Raw genomic sequence first — 16041 nt, forward strand, 5'->3', positions numbered from 1 at the left:
GCAGTAAAGTGCAATAACAATGCAGTTGGTTAAACTAGGTAAACAACTACAAATGAGTACTACTACTGAGTAGTGATAATATTATCAGATGTATGTACAGAGTTGTATTATATAAATACTAAATAGACAGGATGACTACTGGCCAGCAGCGTAACTAGTAAGTAGGATAATGTATGATAAGGACTATGTGCAGCCAGGTACAGACAGGTGTGGATGGATAGGTATATGCGGTGGGAATAAATATGGTATACAGCATTATAGTATGCTACCATACAGAGCTAAGGGTTAGGCGTTCAAGCAAGTATATAGAGGGGTTATAATATGGAGGTATATTCAGACAAATATGGGTATATATATGCGGTAATATAAAGATATAAATGTAAATATGCGGTATATACAGCACTGTTGTACATGCTATCATACAGAGTATATGGACAGTAGGTATAAATAATAATATTACGTGTGTCACTAATGACACTCTGGGATCTTTTTGTATTACTATTAACACCGTTCAAAATCAAACAGGCATCATACATCCTTTTACACATCTGTGCAACAGACTACAGTTTACACTGAAAGTGCAAAAGTCATAACAAAAATATGCAAATCTTTCCTAATTAAATTGATTTAATCAGGGATGGCAATGGAGTAAACGGGATCAAGGAATCTGGTTTAATCTCAGTTAATAAAATACGTCAAAAGATAATAACTCTTTGCATCCAACTATTCATTCTGAAATGATTCAGAAACCTCTTCTATAACTGACATATTATCAATGGACGTTAAATGGTGATCATGAATAGCTAATACAAAATTTTCATACATTTTGGAGCGGTAATAATCTATGTCCTTGCCTTGCACCTTAATAGTATTGCACTCATGAGCGAGCACTGAATCATTGAATGAATGAATGAATGAAAACTTTATTTAACAGATTGCAGAATGGGTACAATACAGTACGGCTCAATACATACAATTGTTAAGGGGATGCAGACCTGAGAAAGACGTTTGTCTTGTTTCCATCAGGGTCCCCCATTTTCAATTCATATAGACATTTATGACATACACAACATACATGACATTTATGGCATAGGGACATATAGGTATTTAGTACTGATACATTTGTGACATAGGCGGTATTCAAATATACAGTACTGTTACCCCTAGATCCTGACAGAGTATATACATATGATGGGGAGGGGACTGTACATTAGGAGGGGGTGGGTGGGTGGGAGGGAAATATACATACGGCGGGGAGGGAATATATACATGCGGTGGGGAGGAGACTGTCTATTAGGAGGTGGTGGGGGTTTTGGGCATTTACGGTGGCCAGTTTCGAATTGCAGCCTCCCGTAGGTGCTCTTTAAGGGCGGTTTTGAATGTGGGCAGGGATTCACATTCCATTGACCCCTTATCCATAAGTGTTCAGTGAAATAACCTAAGTTTAATTAACTTAACTTACATTTCCCAAAGGGGATCAATAAAGGAATATCTTATCTTAAGGGTTATTTCCAAACAAGGCAGTTGGTGGTGGTGTTGTAAAAACATGGATGACTTTATTGTGAATGTACCTGCAGTACCTCTGAAATCCAGAAGAATCACACACTAAAAACAGCCTTTGACTTTTAAAAAAGGCACATGGTGAACTAGTTATAACTTATAACCTCTGATTTTATTGATTTGATTGCAACTTTAACAAGTCATATCAGTAAGATATTTGAACGCTTGGAATGAGAACCATTTTTAGACTAAAACCAAACTCAATTGAAGGAATAAGCATGTAATTCAATAGTTGAATTTACGTCATCACATCACGGTCCATGACAGTGAGGTGATTCAATTATATGCTTATTCCACGGAATTAAACTGAGTTTGAGTCCACATGTTTCTCATTCCAAACAATTAAAACATCTCACTGACATGACCTTTAAAATTGGGAACCAATAAACAATTGTGCATATTTGATACAGCGCTGGACCACATTATCTTAACGTTTCTAAACTCAGTCATCCAATAATCAACAAAGAAAGTGAGGGCTAGATCCACAAAGAATGGATTGCACAGTGAATTTATTGAATTGAATACTTTATTTTGACACAAATCGTATGACAAAAAAAAAAAAACATTTTAAAAGACAAGACAATAACGGTGTCAATAACGCAGGTCAAAAATGGATAAAACACAATAAAGCCAAGGCTTGTTTCCATTGTGGTCCATACATGGAACATAAAAAGGCACAGAAACACAAATGGACATGTACACTGACAGGACGCATTCTAAAAAAAATACCTAACCTGACAACTCATACAGTTAACTAATGTTAAAAGAAAATCCGCAAACCCTTAAAAGCAACTCATGATAAAAGAAATAAAAGCCAAGTTATGATAAGAGATAAAAAAAAACATTTTAAGACCAATTTGAGTTGCTGCTGAGCCATGTTTTTAGGGCGGATTTAAATCCGAGAGGAGAGTTCAGGAGTTTTATAAATGTTGGCAGGGCATTCCACATTCGTAGCCGAGTAAAAAAATGCATCTTTCCCCATGCATGTCCTGACTCTCGGCGGGACCCGGTGCGTGGGGCTTCCTCTTGTGGCGTGTTTGTGGACATCTCCTTCTTTATTAAAATAATTGACTAGGTACTTGGGGACCGTTTCTTTTAGTACTTTAAAAACCAGTAGCATTTTAAGCTGGTGTACTCTTTCTTCAACCCTAAGCCATCCCAGCCTGCTAAAGTGGGCTGGCGTTAGGTGAGTCCTAAAGTGAAGGTTGTGCAGGAGTCTCACTAGTTTGTTTTGGGAGGTCTGGAGCTTTGTCTTCATTTGTTTTGATATGTTGCTGTACCATGAAGTGCAAGCATAGTCAAAGTGACATTGGATGAGGGCTCCAGCTAGGGTCCTCAGAGCGTTCCTATTTATGAACGAGGAAATTCTAAATAAAAATTTGGTTTTTTGATTGACCTTAGTAATAACTTTTTGTGCCATTTTTTCGTTAGAAAGTTTGTTATTTAAAATAAAGCCCAGGTAGGTGACCTCCTCTTTATCCTCAATAATGTTTTCACCTACTCTAATTTTAAAACCCTGGGATTTCTTTAGGTTGGCGTTTGACCCAAAGAGTATGGCCTCTGTTTTTCCCAGATGTAGAGACAATTTATTGTCACTGAGCCAGGAGCAGATTTTTTTCATTTCACTGCTCAGGACACTTTCCACTTTAGACTTATCCCTGTCTGAGACCAGGAGTGCCGAGTCGTCAGCAAACAGGAACAGGTTGCAATCGCATGCCGATTTCATGTCATTAATATATATTAAAAACAGTTGAGGTCCCAAAATGCTTCCTTGGAGGACCCCACATGTCACTGGAAGGGACGAGGACAAGGTGCCATTGATGTCTACCACCTGTTCTCTTCCCTCCAGGTAGGACTTGACCCATTTGGCTGACTTGCTATCAAAGCCTATCGCTCTCAATTTTTCTAGTAGGATGGAATGGTTGACCGTGTCAAACGCCTTTTGCAGGTCCAACATTACCATCCCACAGTAGTTCCCCTTGTCCATCTCCCGTTTTATATAATCTGTCAGGTACAGTAAACAGGTGTCAGTGGAGTGTGATTTTCTGAAACCTGATTGGAACTGGTACAATAGTCTATGTTCAGTCAGGTAGTTGTCTATCTGCTCATATACCAGCCTCTCAATTACCTTTGATATGGAACAAAGGATAGAAACGGGGCGGTAGTTACCTGGATCTAGTTTGTTTCCTTTTTTAAATAGAGGGGTTACCCTAGCAAGCTTGAGTTCTTGCGGGATGTGACCCTGGTTGATGGAGAGGTTGGTGATATGGGCTACAATGGGAGCTATGATGGAAGCAGAGTCTCTGAGAAATCTGGTGGGAATATTGTCATGGCCTGTGGCTTTTGTTGGCTGCAGCATACTGAGCTTTTTCATAACCTCTTCAGTAGTTACTTCAGTCAATTTAAAATCATTTTCACGTACACCCAGTTCCTTATAAAAGGCCTGGATGTGCTGTATGCCATATCGGCCAGAGTGGATCGGCAGTTTGTTCACCAAAGTGGTAGCAACAGTTGTGAAGAAGGTGTTTAAACAATTTGCCACGCTCAATTTGTCAGAGATGATCGTGTTATCTATTTTCAGGTTGAGATTTGTGGTTTTAGTCTTGAGTCTATTATTGTGACCCAGTGTTTTTAAAGACTTCCACAGTTTGAGGATTATTTTTATTTTCCTCAATTTTTTCGTTAAAATAGTTCAGTTTTGCTTTTTTGATCATATTGGTTACTCCATTTCTTAGTGTTTTACATGTCTCAAAGAGCTGTTCATTTTTAGTTTTTCTGTATTTAGAGAAGCTCTCATTTCTCACACTGATGGCTTTTAGAATCTCGGCAGTGACCCAGGGCTCTGTTCTGGCTTTGACCCTGGTCACCTTTGAGGGTGCAAGCGTGTCAATAACTGAAAGGAAGGTGGTTTTAAAGCATGACCAAGCTTTTTCTGTCGATGTGCAGTTTAGTACATTTGTCCAATCTACTTTGTCCAGAGCTGTTTTTAAGGCTTCACTTGTGTAGTTTTTCAGAGATCTGAATCTGATTGTGTTGCGACAATTTATTACAGGTCTGAATTTTACGAGTGCAGAAAATGATGTGATGGTCACTTAGACTGCATTCTATCACGCCACTTCTAGAGATCTTGGTCTGGTCTGATGTCAGAATTAGATCAATGATGGTTTGTGTGGAAGAGCAGACTCTTGTGACTTGAGTGATCAGCTGATTTAAGTCATGTAGGTTGCAGTAATTTCTGAATGATTTAAAGATTGGTGCATCTTTTTTAAGAGTGTTGGTATTAAAATCTCCAATCAAAATCACCTCAGATTTACAAAGATCCACTGAGCTCTCTTCCAGTAAATCATAAAATGAATTTTGAGTTGGAGGTCTGTAGAGGACACCGATTAAGAGAGGTTTTGTTTTAGGAAAAATTATATCAAGCCACACTGCTTCGATATCATTGTGATTTATCATTGTGCTTACTTACAATTCATTATGAATTGAAAATGGGGGACCCTGATGTAAACAAGACGAAAGTCTCTCTCTGGTCTGCATCCCCTTAACAATTGTGTGTATTGAGCTGTACTGTATTGTACCCATTCTGTAATCTGTTAATACAATTTTCAATCAATCACCACCCAGGTCCCCAATTCATAATGATTTGTAAGTAAGGGTGCAATCCATTCTTTGTGGATCTAGCCCCTGAGTGTATAACCTCTACACCTCCTTCCCCTTATACCACCCCCTCCTCTTTGGAATGCGTTGCCAACGGCCTTTTGTCCCAAAAGTAATTTCTCTCATCAACTCCATCAGTTGCTCTTGGACTTCTGTGCCCCTGCGTCGTCCGTGTCAGTCTGAGCTGCCGAGAGCCGTCTCCACGCGTCGACGATGAGCGCCAGAGGTATGACGACCCACAGTGTATTCATGAACACAAAGTAGAACCAGAAGTAGACGGGGTGTCCCAGTTCGCTGTGAGCGTATCCGTCTCTGTGCTCCGTGTAGAAGTACAGCACCGCCCCGTACAGCTGACCTGGAATCAGATTATACAAGATTATGTACAGTATACAAGTGACACTGGCAATATGCTGCACTGGTCTAACTGGAACTCTACACTTTCTATATATATATATATATTTAAATTATTAATCCTCCACTGCACTGTTTTTGTCCTGCGTCTGTTATTGTTGTTGTTATTGTGGGGGGGGGGGGGGGATGCATACACTGTAATGCCGCAACAATTACCTATGTATGCGTTTACACAAATGGCTAAATAACAGAATCTGAATCAACACGGAAAATATAAATAGAGATGACGTACAATTACCATCTGGATTCAGAGAACATGTGTAGAGAAGCTTGGTTTGGTTTTCATGAAAGTGTGAAGTGCTTAGTTATGGTCACAGTTTGTTACACTGCTCGTTACTTTCACGCTACACCTAAAGCCGTCCACAATGCGTTCTCTGTCAGAGGAGAGGTTTGTTGTGCCAGGCTTCGCCTGTGCCTTGGGTTAGACTAGAGAGTGGACACTCAGCGGTGTCCTTGTTTTCTTCTCCTCCTCCTCCAACAAAATGTCCTTCAGTTCAGCAATATGAAGCAACCAGGCAGGGCTGAAAACAAGCTGTGAATTATACTATATAATTGGAGAACTAACAGCTGGAGAACTTGAGAACTGTTAGGACTGTCTGACTATTAATTACTAAACACTGCATGGACTATATTATAATCTATAGAATATAATTCCATTCTATTATTATTATGTGTATATTATATTATATATATATTATAATTATTTTATATTATTGTCTTTTTCTCCTGCCTGTACCTCCCCTTCCCCCATGCTGCTATGACACCTGAATTTCCCCAAGGGGATTGATTAATAAAGGAACACTTAACCTAACTTGACTTGATAAAGAGGGAATAATCATAAGGGGCCAATAGGGCATTTCCTCTCAGCCTGTGCGTGCAGTTCAAACCTCAGCGTTATGACAGCCAATGGGAGACAGACGTGGGGATGAAAACTGGCGAGTTTGAGAAATGTAGGTTTATTACACCAATAAAGAAGAAATAATTGCAACATCTACTTGCATCATGATAACGCATTTCCTCCTCCCCCACACACACATGAACAAACGGTAAGCTTGGGAGAATTTCTCGAGATTAATCATATCAACATTTATTTGAATCCACAACTAAATAATTGTTCTCATTTTAGCATTTTTTACATTTTAGTTTTGTATATTTTGTATAGTGTTGGTCCTTTTTCTATAACTTTTTACTGCATGAAGCACAATTTACATTTACATTACACAATTTCAGGAGGGTATTACAGAACCAAGCATCTCACTATAATGTACATGTACCTTATATGTGACAAATAAAATAAAACTTGAATTTTAACTTGAGAAGGTTAAACAATAATGTATGATGTATGTAACACAAGACATAACCTACTTGTTAGATCAGTAGCCTAACAGTAATATGATGTGTTACATTAGATCAGTAGCATAACAGTAATGTGATGTGTTATATTAGATCAGTAGCCTAACAGTAATATGATGTGTGACATTAGATCAGTAACCTAACAGTAATGTGATGTATTATATTAGATCAGTAGCCTAACAGTAATATGATGTGTGACATTAGATCAGTAGCCTAACAGTAATGTGATGTATTACGTTAGATCAGTAGCCTAACAGTAATATGATGTATTACATTAGATCAGTAGCCTAACAGTAATGTGACTTGTTACATTAGATCAGTAGCCTAACAGTAATGTGACGTGTTACAATACTCATTACAGGAGAAAAATTTGCTAGAGTCACACGTTACCACACAATGCTCTCAAGTGGTTTTTACTGAAGCAGATGTCTGCCAACTGCTTCAGTAAAAACCAAGCCCAGAGTAATCATCATGGCTATAGACAGATTACCACTCAATCAAGAGGCCATTGCTCTGTGTTGGCATCATATATCTGTACTCTGTGTTTAAAGTTTAAAGAGTTTTGGAGGAGCAATTGCATAATCTTACCTAATGAGACGATAAGCTGCAGTACGAATCTGTAGGGCTTGTTTGTCAGGAAGGCAAACACTGTCCAGAAGCTAAACGGTCCCCAAAGCCACGCAGTCACCGTTTCCATACAGACGGTGAAGTTATCCGCTCTAGACAGACAAACGGAGAGACAGAGGTTGGGGGTGAATCATTACATCATAGTCTCCCTACTTAAAGCAATGCTGTATTCTACCTTCATATGTTTGTGTAAATGTATCAACTTACATTACATATCGGCTGTCTCCTTTAGAGTACTCTTTCCCTGAGGTTAAAAAAGGAAAATATTATTCCAGCACACAGCATTTCATTTAACTATGTTAGATGTGGAGGAATTTAGCTGGAGCAAGGAATGTACTCAGTCACAGATGTATCGAAACACAAGTAAGTCAAGAGTTATGGTGGATGACTCCATGAAGATACAGGCCTCGTATCCCCCATAGAGCTCCCAGAATAATGTTAACATAGACATTTATACCAGGATAAAGGGGGTGTGGCCAGGTAGGTATGAGATATGATGGTTTATGGGGGTGGGGAGGGCAAACGTCTTCTCTGGTCTGCATTCCCTTAACAATTGTGTGTATTGAGCTGTACTGTATTGTACCCATTCTGCTATCTGTTAATAAAGCTTTCAATCAATCAATGTATTGATGGTGAGGTAGGAGGGGGAGAGGGGGGAGACGCATGGGGGCCGGAAGGGGGATGGTTTAGGTATTGGAGGTGAGAGACAAGGGTGGCAACTGATTGATCAGGGGAGACAAAGGGATTGACTGGATGACAGGACATTTGGGTATTGGGGACAGTATGTTTGGGGACACACACATATAATTACTACCACATAGACATTTTGAATTAAGTAATTAACTTATTGTTATTTCTCTTGTCCATACTCACATAGCTGAGACAGGAAGCGCTGGTCTGCTGGGATGACATCATAGTAAAGTGAGAACCAGCCCTCGATGATGCTGTGTATGAAACCGCAAACAGCGAACCAGCACACCGCCAGGCGCCTCCAGTGCCCTAACCTGCCTCCGGCCCCCTCTCGGCCGCTGATTACCCAGGTCGCCAGCAGAAACACCCCAGACACAGAGAACAGAAACCCCAGGATCTCAGACATGGAGCGGTCATTGGCCACATAGCTAGGGATGGACAGGTCCCGGGGCCAATAGGGGTGAAGAACTAGTCTGTCTGAAGTAGTCTCCATCATCTATCAAAGGAAGTTGGTAGATTATTGGATAATGTTAAAAAAAGAATCAGTGTAATTGTACAGTATACGTAGGCTATACATTACTATCTATGAGTAAACACATTTCATATTTCAACGTTAGTGCTCCAATTATTGTCTATGGAGCAGCTCAAGGTTTTAGGAGAGTGGTGCATGTTAAAAAATTCTGACTGAACTGTCCTGGGGCACAGGAAGAACATTCTTAAAATGAGTGACATTGCCCTTTAAAACTCCCCCCCCCCCCCTTTTTTTTACAGGAGTCTTGCAATGATTTGTTCTCCCAGTATAGCACTTTGCATTGCAATTTCAATCACGACATGGCATGCACTTGTGATACACCACTGCAGAAAATAATTGGCTACAGAAAAGTTATTTGGTTGTCTGCTTTAACATGTAATATTAACGTACATAATTTGTTCTTACCATTGATTTAGCAGGTTAGACGTGAACTCCAGCACAACGCCAAACTCCTATAGAACTTAAAGGAAATCAAACACGATATAGACCATGGATGTGTATACAATATACAGTGATGGTAGTGCTGTCGCATAACACACAAAAAAAACACGGAACTAAATTGTACTTCGGGGCAGTAGCCTATGATTACATAAACCAATCAAACGGTTGTATGACTAGAGCAACGCGCACATGAGATTCGCCTGCTTGTTGATTGGTTTCTCATCTCGGAACATGGATGTTGTCACTGGAAGCCGCCAATGAAAATGTCGACGCCCTTTTCCACATCGCTCCTACCACCACTCACCTGCAAAGCAATTTCCAATCACACAAAATTGAATAGAATAGAAGTACTTTATTAATCCAGAGGGAAATTCAGCACCACAGATCGCTCACAATAAACATCTAGGTAGTTAAAAATAAGAATACACAGTCGAACAATATAAGTCAGATAAATATATTTCAATTTGGCCTCTGATATAGTTTTAGTCATTAAGTAAAATATGGTAAAATATGATATACTGGGAGGGATTCTATCCATCGCTGGTAGATGCCTTAATTATCTATTACTCTGTGCTCATAGGAATGTTTGACTGCATCACATAAATCCTTGGCATTAAATGTATCATCTACAAATAAAAACAAATAATACTCCCTTACCGTGTCAGGGCATTTAATCCCTGCCGTGACCCGGATTCGAACCGGGGTTGCTGCGGCCACAACGCAGAGTACTAACCACTATACGATCACGGCGTGCTACTGGGAGCCATGTCGCAGTGCAGCGCAGAAGGCTTTATAGTCATGGTTGACTGAGGGTTTTTATAACGTATATATAATCCCCTTGTCGATAAAAATGGCTATCTTGCAGCATAATATTATGGGGAAATCCATATGTTCATATGTTGTACTATTCCTTTACTCAATTTACAATAAACGCTCTCTAGTGTAGGAGAGCACCTCAAAGGCGCTAAAAACAAAATTACAAACATCTCAAAACTAACTGGTCAGACTACTGCTTGACCTTACTCCTAGAACCCACCTCACCACTGCCCACTTTGACAAACTAGGATGGCTTAGAGTAGACGACAGAGTACAGCAACTTGCAATGGACCTGGTCTACAAGATACACTATACGACTAAGGTACCCATGTACATGTCAAAATACTTCCCAAAGGTCAGTGAATACCACGATCACAACACCAGAGGGAGCTCCACAAATCATGTTAAACCCAGATTCGGCTCAAACAAGGGACTAAACACGTTTCGCAATTATGCCACATCAATGTGGAACGCCCTACCCAAAGCTGTAAAGGAATGTGAATCCCTACCCACTTTCAAAACCACTCTCAAGGAACACCTACGGGAGACTGCAATTCGAAACTGGCCCCTGTAAATGTCCTAACACAACCCCCTCCAATGTACAGTAAAAATTACCAAGTATGGTCTTGTCAATATTCCAATGTACAGTGTTGCTTGTACAGTTGTACAGTGTCCCCCACCCACCCCTCCTACCCAACCTCCCCCCACTCCTACCCAACCTCCCCCCCACCCACCCAACCACCTCCAATGTACAGTACCCCCCCCCCCCCCCCACCTACCCAACCTCCTCCAATGTACAGTTTCTACGTCAAATGTATATACTTCTTTTCTGGACTCTTTTCGTATCACAAACAGTACTGTATTTGCAAATCTGGTATGTCATAAATGTATAGATGTAGCAGTACTGTCTATCTGTATGTCATACTACAAGAACCTAGGCGTCCACAAAGACGACTTCAAACTGGAAATGGTAACTACAGATGAGGTACTTAAAAAACTGAGCGCCCTTCAACCAAACAAGGCCACTGGCCATGACAACATCCCCTCCAAATTCCTCAGAGACTCAGCAGCAGCCATCACCCCAGTCATCACCCACATAATAAACCTCTCCATAAAACAGGGACACGTCCCCAAGAACTTCAAAATTGCGAGAGTAACACCCCTGCACAAAAAGGGCAGCAAATTAGACCCGGGCAACTACCGCCCTGTTTCTATCCTTACATCCATCTCGAAAGTCATGGAAAAAATAGTATACGAACAGATCGAAAAGTACCTCGCGGAAAGAAATCTAATCTACGAATTCCAATCTGGCTTCAGAACATCCCACTCCAAGTTTCAAGTTTCTTTAATATTTGTCATACAGAAGTACAGAATACTTTTATACAAAATGCTTCTTACTGTTACGCTCCAGAGACTGTGCAAGACAAGATAAGTATGAAATAAAATAGTAAAATTAGAAGTAAAAAAATGAGGTCACAGTGTTCAGTTTAGACATATGTACAATGTTCGATGCAGAATAGACGTAGTTACCATACAATATACAATACTGTGCAGTGTACTAATATACAATACTATATAGTGCAAGGCAGAAATGGGACGAGGTGCAATTTAGGTACAATTCACAGTAGGTGTACGAGTTGTAGTGCAAATCCTTTATCAATAAATATAAAGTGTAAAGTGTAAAGTGTGATCTAAAGTGTGGAGAGTGGGTGCTGCAGTGTGTTGTTTGTTTGAGTGAGTGTGTGCGTGTGGGTGTGTGTGCTGTGTGCATTTGATGGTTGTTGCATAGTGTTTATTGTTCGTTTAGCAGCCTGATGGCCTGGGGATAGAAGCTTCTTCTGAGTCTTTCTGTGCTCGCCTTAAGACTCCGGTATCGCTTGCCTGACCGCAGCAGTTCAAAGAGGCAGTTGTTCGGGTGGCTCGAGTCCTTAATAATTCTCTTAGCCTTCCCCTTGCACCGCTTGTTGTAAATGTTCTGGAGGGTGGGAAGCCCCCCTCCAATTGTGCGTTCGGCTGAACGTGTCACTCTTTGTAGTCTGCTACGGTCTTGTGCAGTGCTATTCCCAAACCAGGAGGTGATGTTGCCGGTCAGGATGCTCTCTATTGTACATGAGTAGAAGTTCCTAAGGATCTTCTGACTGACTTGGAACTTCCTTAGGCGCCTGAGGAAGTAGAGGCGTTGTCGTGCCTTCTTCACAACACTGTCAATGTGTGTGGTCCATGTCAAGTCCTCGGATATGTGGGCTCCGAGGTACTTGAAACTGTTCACTCTCTCAACCGGTGCCCCGTCGATGCTGAGGGGGCTGTAGTCCTTGACCCCCGACCTCCTGAAGTCCACAATCATCTCTTTTGTTTTGCTGACGTTCAGGGAGAGGCAGTTCTCCTGACACCACTGTGACAGGTTCTCTACCTCTTCCAGGTAGGCCCTTTCGTCGTGGGCAGAGATCAGGCCCACCACTACTGTGTCATCAGCAAATTTGATGATGGTGTTGTTGTTCCGCTGTGCTACGCAGTCATGTGTGTACAGGGAGTAGAGGAGGGGGCTCAGAACACAGCCCTGGGGGGCCCCTATGTTGAGCGTGATGGATGAGGAGGTGCAGTTGCCGGCTCTTACCACCTGGGGTCTGCCCGTCAGGAAGTCCAAGACCCACTGGCAGAGGTCATAGTTCAAGCCCAGGTCCCTGAGCTTGGCTATGAGTTTGGAGGGGACTATGGTATTGAATGCTGAGCTGTAGTCGACACTGACACATGCCTTCTCTATTTGAACGACCACATCAAACAAGAGGTGGACGGGGGCAAGTACTGCGGCATGGTCATGCTGGACCTACAAAAGGCCTTCGACACTGTCAATCACACCATTCTGATTGACAAGCTAAAAGCAATTGGTTTTGATAGTCTATCAGTGAGCTGGATACAATCCTACCTGGAGGGGAGAGAACAGATGGTGGAGGTAAACGGTACCCTATCCCCCCCCCCTCACAGTGAGCTGTGGTGTTCCACAAGGAAGCATACTAGGACCGCTACTATTCCTAATTTATGCAAATGACATGTCGTCAGCTTGTGACTGCAATTTGTTCCTGTTTGCGGACGACTCAGCCCTGCTGGTCTCTGACAAGAACAAGTTACAGGTTGAAAAAGCCCTCAGCTCGGAACTAGGCAAAATCTGCATATGGCTCGCCGACAACAAACTATCATTACACATGGGCAAAACAGAGTCCATTCTCTTCGGTTCAAATAACAAACTCAGCAAGACCGACGGCTTCTCGGTTACAGTGGGTGACAATATTGTCACAAGGAAAGATGAAATTACCTACCTGGGTTCCATCCTAGAGGCTAATCTTTCCTGTGACAAAATGGCATCCAATGTAATAAAAAAAGTCAACCAACGAACTCGATTCTTGTACCGGATCTCCTCTCTGGTAAACAAGAATACCCTGAAGACTCTAGCAGGAGCACTCATTCAAGGGTACTACGACTATGCTTGCACCTCATGGTACCAAAGCACCTCAAAGGCACTAAAAAACAAATTACAAACATCTCAAAACAAGCTGGTCAGACTACTGCTTGACCTGACTCCTAGAACCCACCTCACTCCTGCCCACTTTGACAACCTAGGATGGCTTAGAGTAGACGACAGAGTACAGCAACTTGCAATGGGCCTGGTCTACAAGATACACTACGCGACCAAGGTACCCATGTACATGTCAAAATACTTCCCAAAGGTCAGTGAATACCACGATCACAACACCAGCTGGAGCTCCACAAATCATGTTAAACCCAGATTCGGCTCAAACAAGGGACTAAACACGTTTCGCAATTATGCCACATCAATGTGGAACGCCCTACCCAAAGCTGTAAAGGAATATGAATCACTACCCACTTTCAAAAACACTCAAAAAACACCTAGGGGAGACTGCAATTCGAAACTGGCCCCTACAAATGTCCTAACCTAGTTGTACAGTAAATTACCAAGTATGGCTTTGTCAGTATTCCAATGTACAGTGTACAATGTGTGTGTGTCCCCTACCCAACCCCCCCCCCCCCCCCCCCCACCTCCAATGTACAGCCCCCACCCAACCCCACCCCACCCACCCAACCTCCTCCAATGTACAGTTTCTACGTCAAATGTATATACACTCTTTTTCTGGACACTTTTGTATCACAAACAGTACTGTATTTGCAAATCTGATATGTCATAAATGTATAGATGTAGCAGTACTGTCTATCTGTATGTCATGTATGTCATATATGTTATGATGAATTGAAAATGGGGGACCCTGATGTAAACAAGACGAAAGTCTTTCTCTGGTCTGCATCCCCTTAACAATTGTATGTATTGAGCTGTACTGTACTGTACCCATTCTGCAATCTGTTAATAAACTTTTCAATCAATCAATCATATATGTTATGATGAATTGAAAATGGGGGACCCTGATGTAAACAAGACGAAAGTCTTTCTCTGGTCTGCATCCCCTTAACAATTGTATGTATTGAGCTGTACTGTGTACTGTACCCATTCTGCAATCTGTTAATAAAGTTTTCAATCAATCAATCAATCAATCAATGAAGTGCAGGCATAGTCGTAGTACCCTTGAATGAGTGCTCCTGCCAAAGTCTTCAGGGTATTCTTGTTGACCAGAGAGGAGATCCGGTACAAGAATCTAGTTCTTTGGTTGACTTTTTTTTAATACATTGGTTGCCATTTTGTCACAGGAAAGATTTGCCTCTAGGATGGAACCCAGGTATGTAATTTCATCTTTCCTTGTGACAATATTGTCACCCACTGTCTGTAACTGAGAAGCCGTCGGTCTTGCTGAGTTTGTTATTTGAACCGAATAACAGCAGCAATGACTTGAACGAGTTACTTTCTCTGTGAGGTAATTAAACCGTATCTGTATGAAATATGCTTACCCGCAATTTATTTTTGCAAAAGTACCAGATCTGGTACTTGTACATTTTAGACTACTGCAGCCGAAAATGCAGTTTGTAATTTTGAATAATCTGTCATTATGTCGTATACCTCTTTCCCATGATCATCTCTGAAATTACATAATGTTCTTTTTATGCACATCCCTGTCCAAAATCAAGATAAAGGACTATTAGCTAGATGCACACTGTTATATGCTCTGTGAATTTGATCAGCCACCTTTATATCTGTAGACTAGATTAGTCGTTAGCATTTCACCATAATGCCATGGTATTTCTCTGCCCATGTAGGCCTATTTCTGTATGTGCTCTGTTGACTGATCTATGTGTAAGTATAAATAGGTCTAGGATTCAGTCACAAATGTGTATATAGCTTAAGGACTCCCACCATGTTTCCACAGCTGAATCCAGATTGAGGTTGTTTATAGGCTGCATGTTCATGGTTTTCACAGTGGCCATGGTTTGGATGATCCTGACTATGGTGATGTGCTCTTGTGGCACATCAAATGGAAGATTCAATTCAGTTATAATAATACACTTTATTTGTATAGCACCTTTCAAGCAAGTGCTTCACAGCAGTAAAATAGATATAAAATGGACATAAAATAGATATAGGCATAAAATGAGCATAGCATTTACATAATAAAAGCAATAAAAGCAATGCAGAGAAAGAGAGAGAGAGTGTGTGTGTGTGTGCGTGTGTGTGTGTGTGTGTGTGTGTGTGTGTGTGTGTGTGTGTGTGTGTGTGTGTGTGTATGTGTGTGTATGTGTGTGTTATTTCTGAACTTTTCAAAGTCGTCATCTCCAAATTTGGGTAAAGTTACAAGCTGTTTGGCAGCAGAAAATCTGCATATTTAACAGATGGCTCACTTGCTGGTTTTGCAAATAATTAACCACTCTCTATTTTTGTACCATTCTGCATTGAAGTACCTTTCTCTCTGGCCAAAGGATCTAGCTGCCTCCTTTTTGTCTATAATTAGCTATGCAGATTATGATTATCCCTCCGTCCATGCAGTTGGAGCCAGCCC

The 16041-nt window shown here is 41.2% G+C and overlaps 1 protein-coding gene across 1 annotated transcript; it reads right to left on the reverse strand.

The window, feature by feature from the left end:
* Positions 1–3982: 3982 nt before the first annotated feature.
* ebp (EBP cholestenol delta-isomerase) lies at positions 3983–9371 on the reverse strand. The gene is made up of 5 exons (XM_084333225.1): positions 9236–9371; positions 8482–8794; positions 7816–7852; positions 7570–7700; positions 3983–5572 (listed from the first exon to the last, which is right to left on the reverse strand). Exons 1-5 carry the CDS (start codon positions 9236–9238, stop codon positions 5352–5354), a joined length of 705 nt encoding a protein of 234 aa, XP_084189351.1. The 5' UTR covers positions 9239–9371; the 3' UTR covers positions 3983–5351.
* Between the last annotated feature and the right edge of the window lie 6670 nt (positions 9372–16041).

Source organism: Notolepis coatsorum (assembly GCF_963971535.1).
Source record: "Notolepis coatsorum genome assembly, chromosome: 17".
NCBI classification, from domain to species: Eukaryota; Metazoa; Chordata; class Actinopteri; order Aulopiformes; family Paralepididae; genus Notolepis; species Notolepis coatsorum.

Bases quoted from the DNA above. Each gene is read 5' to 3' on its own strand.
- ebp (XM_084333225.1), bottom strand. The intron at 7,853-8,481 runs GTGAGTATGGAC...TTTTAACCTCAG, and splicing joins GCGCTTCCTGTCTCAGCTAT to GGAAAGAGTACTCTAAAGGA. The intron at 7,701-7,815 runs GTAAGTTGATAC...TTGTCTGTCTAG, and splicing joins GGAGACAGCCGATATGTAAT to AGCGGATAACTTCACCGTCT.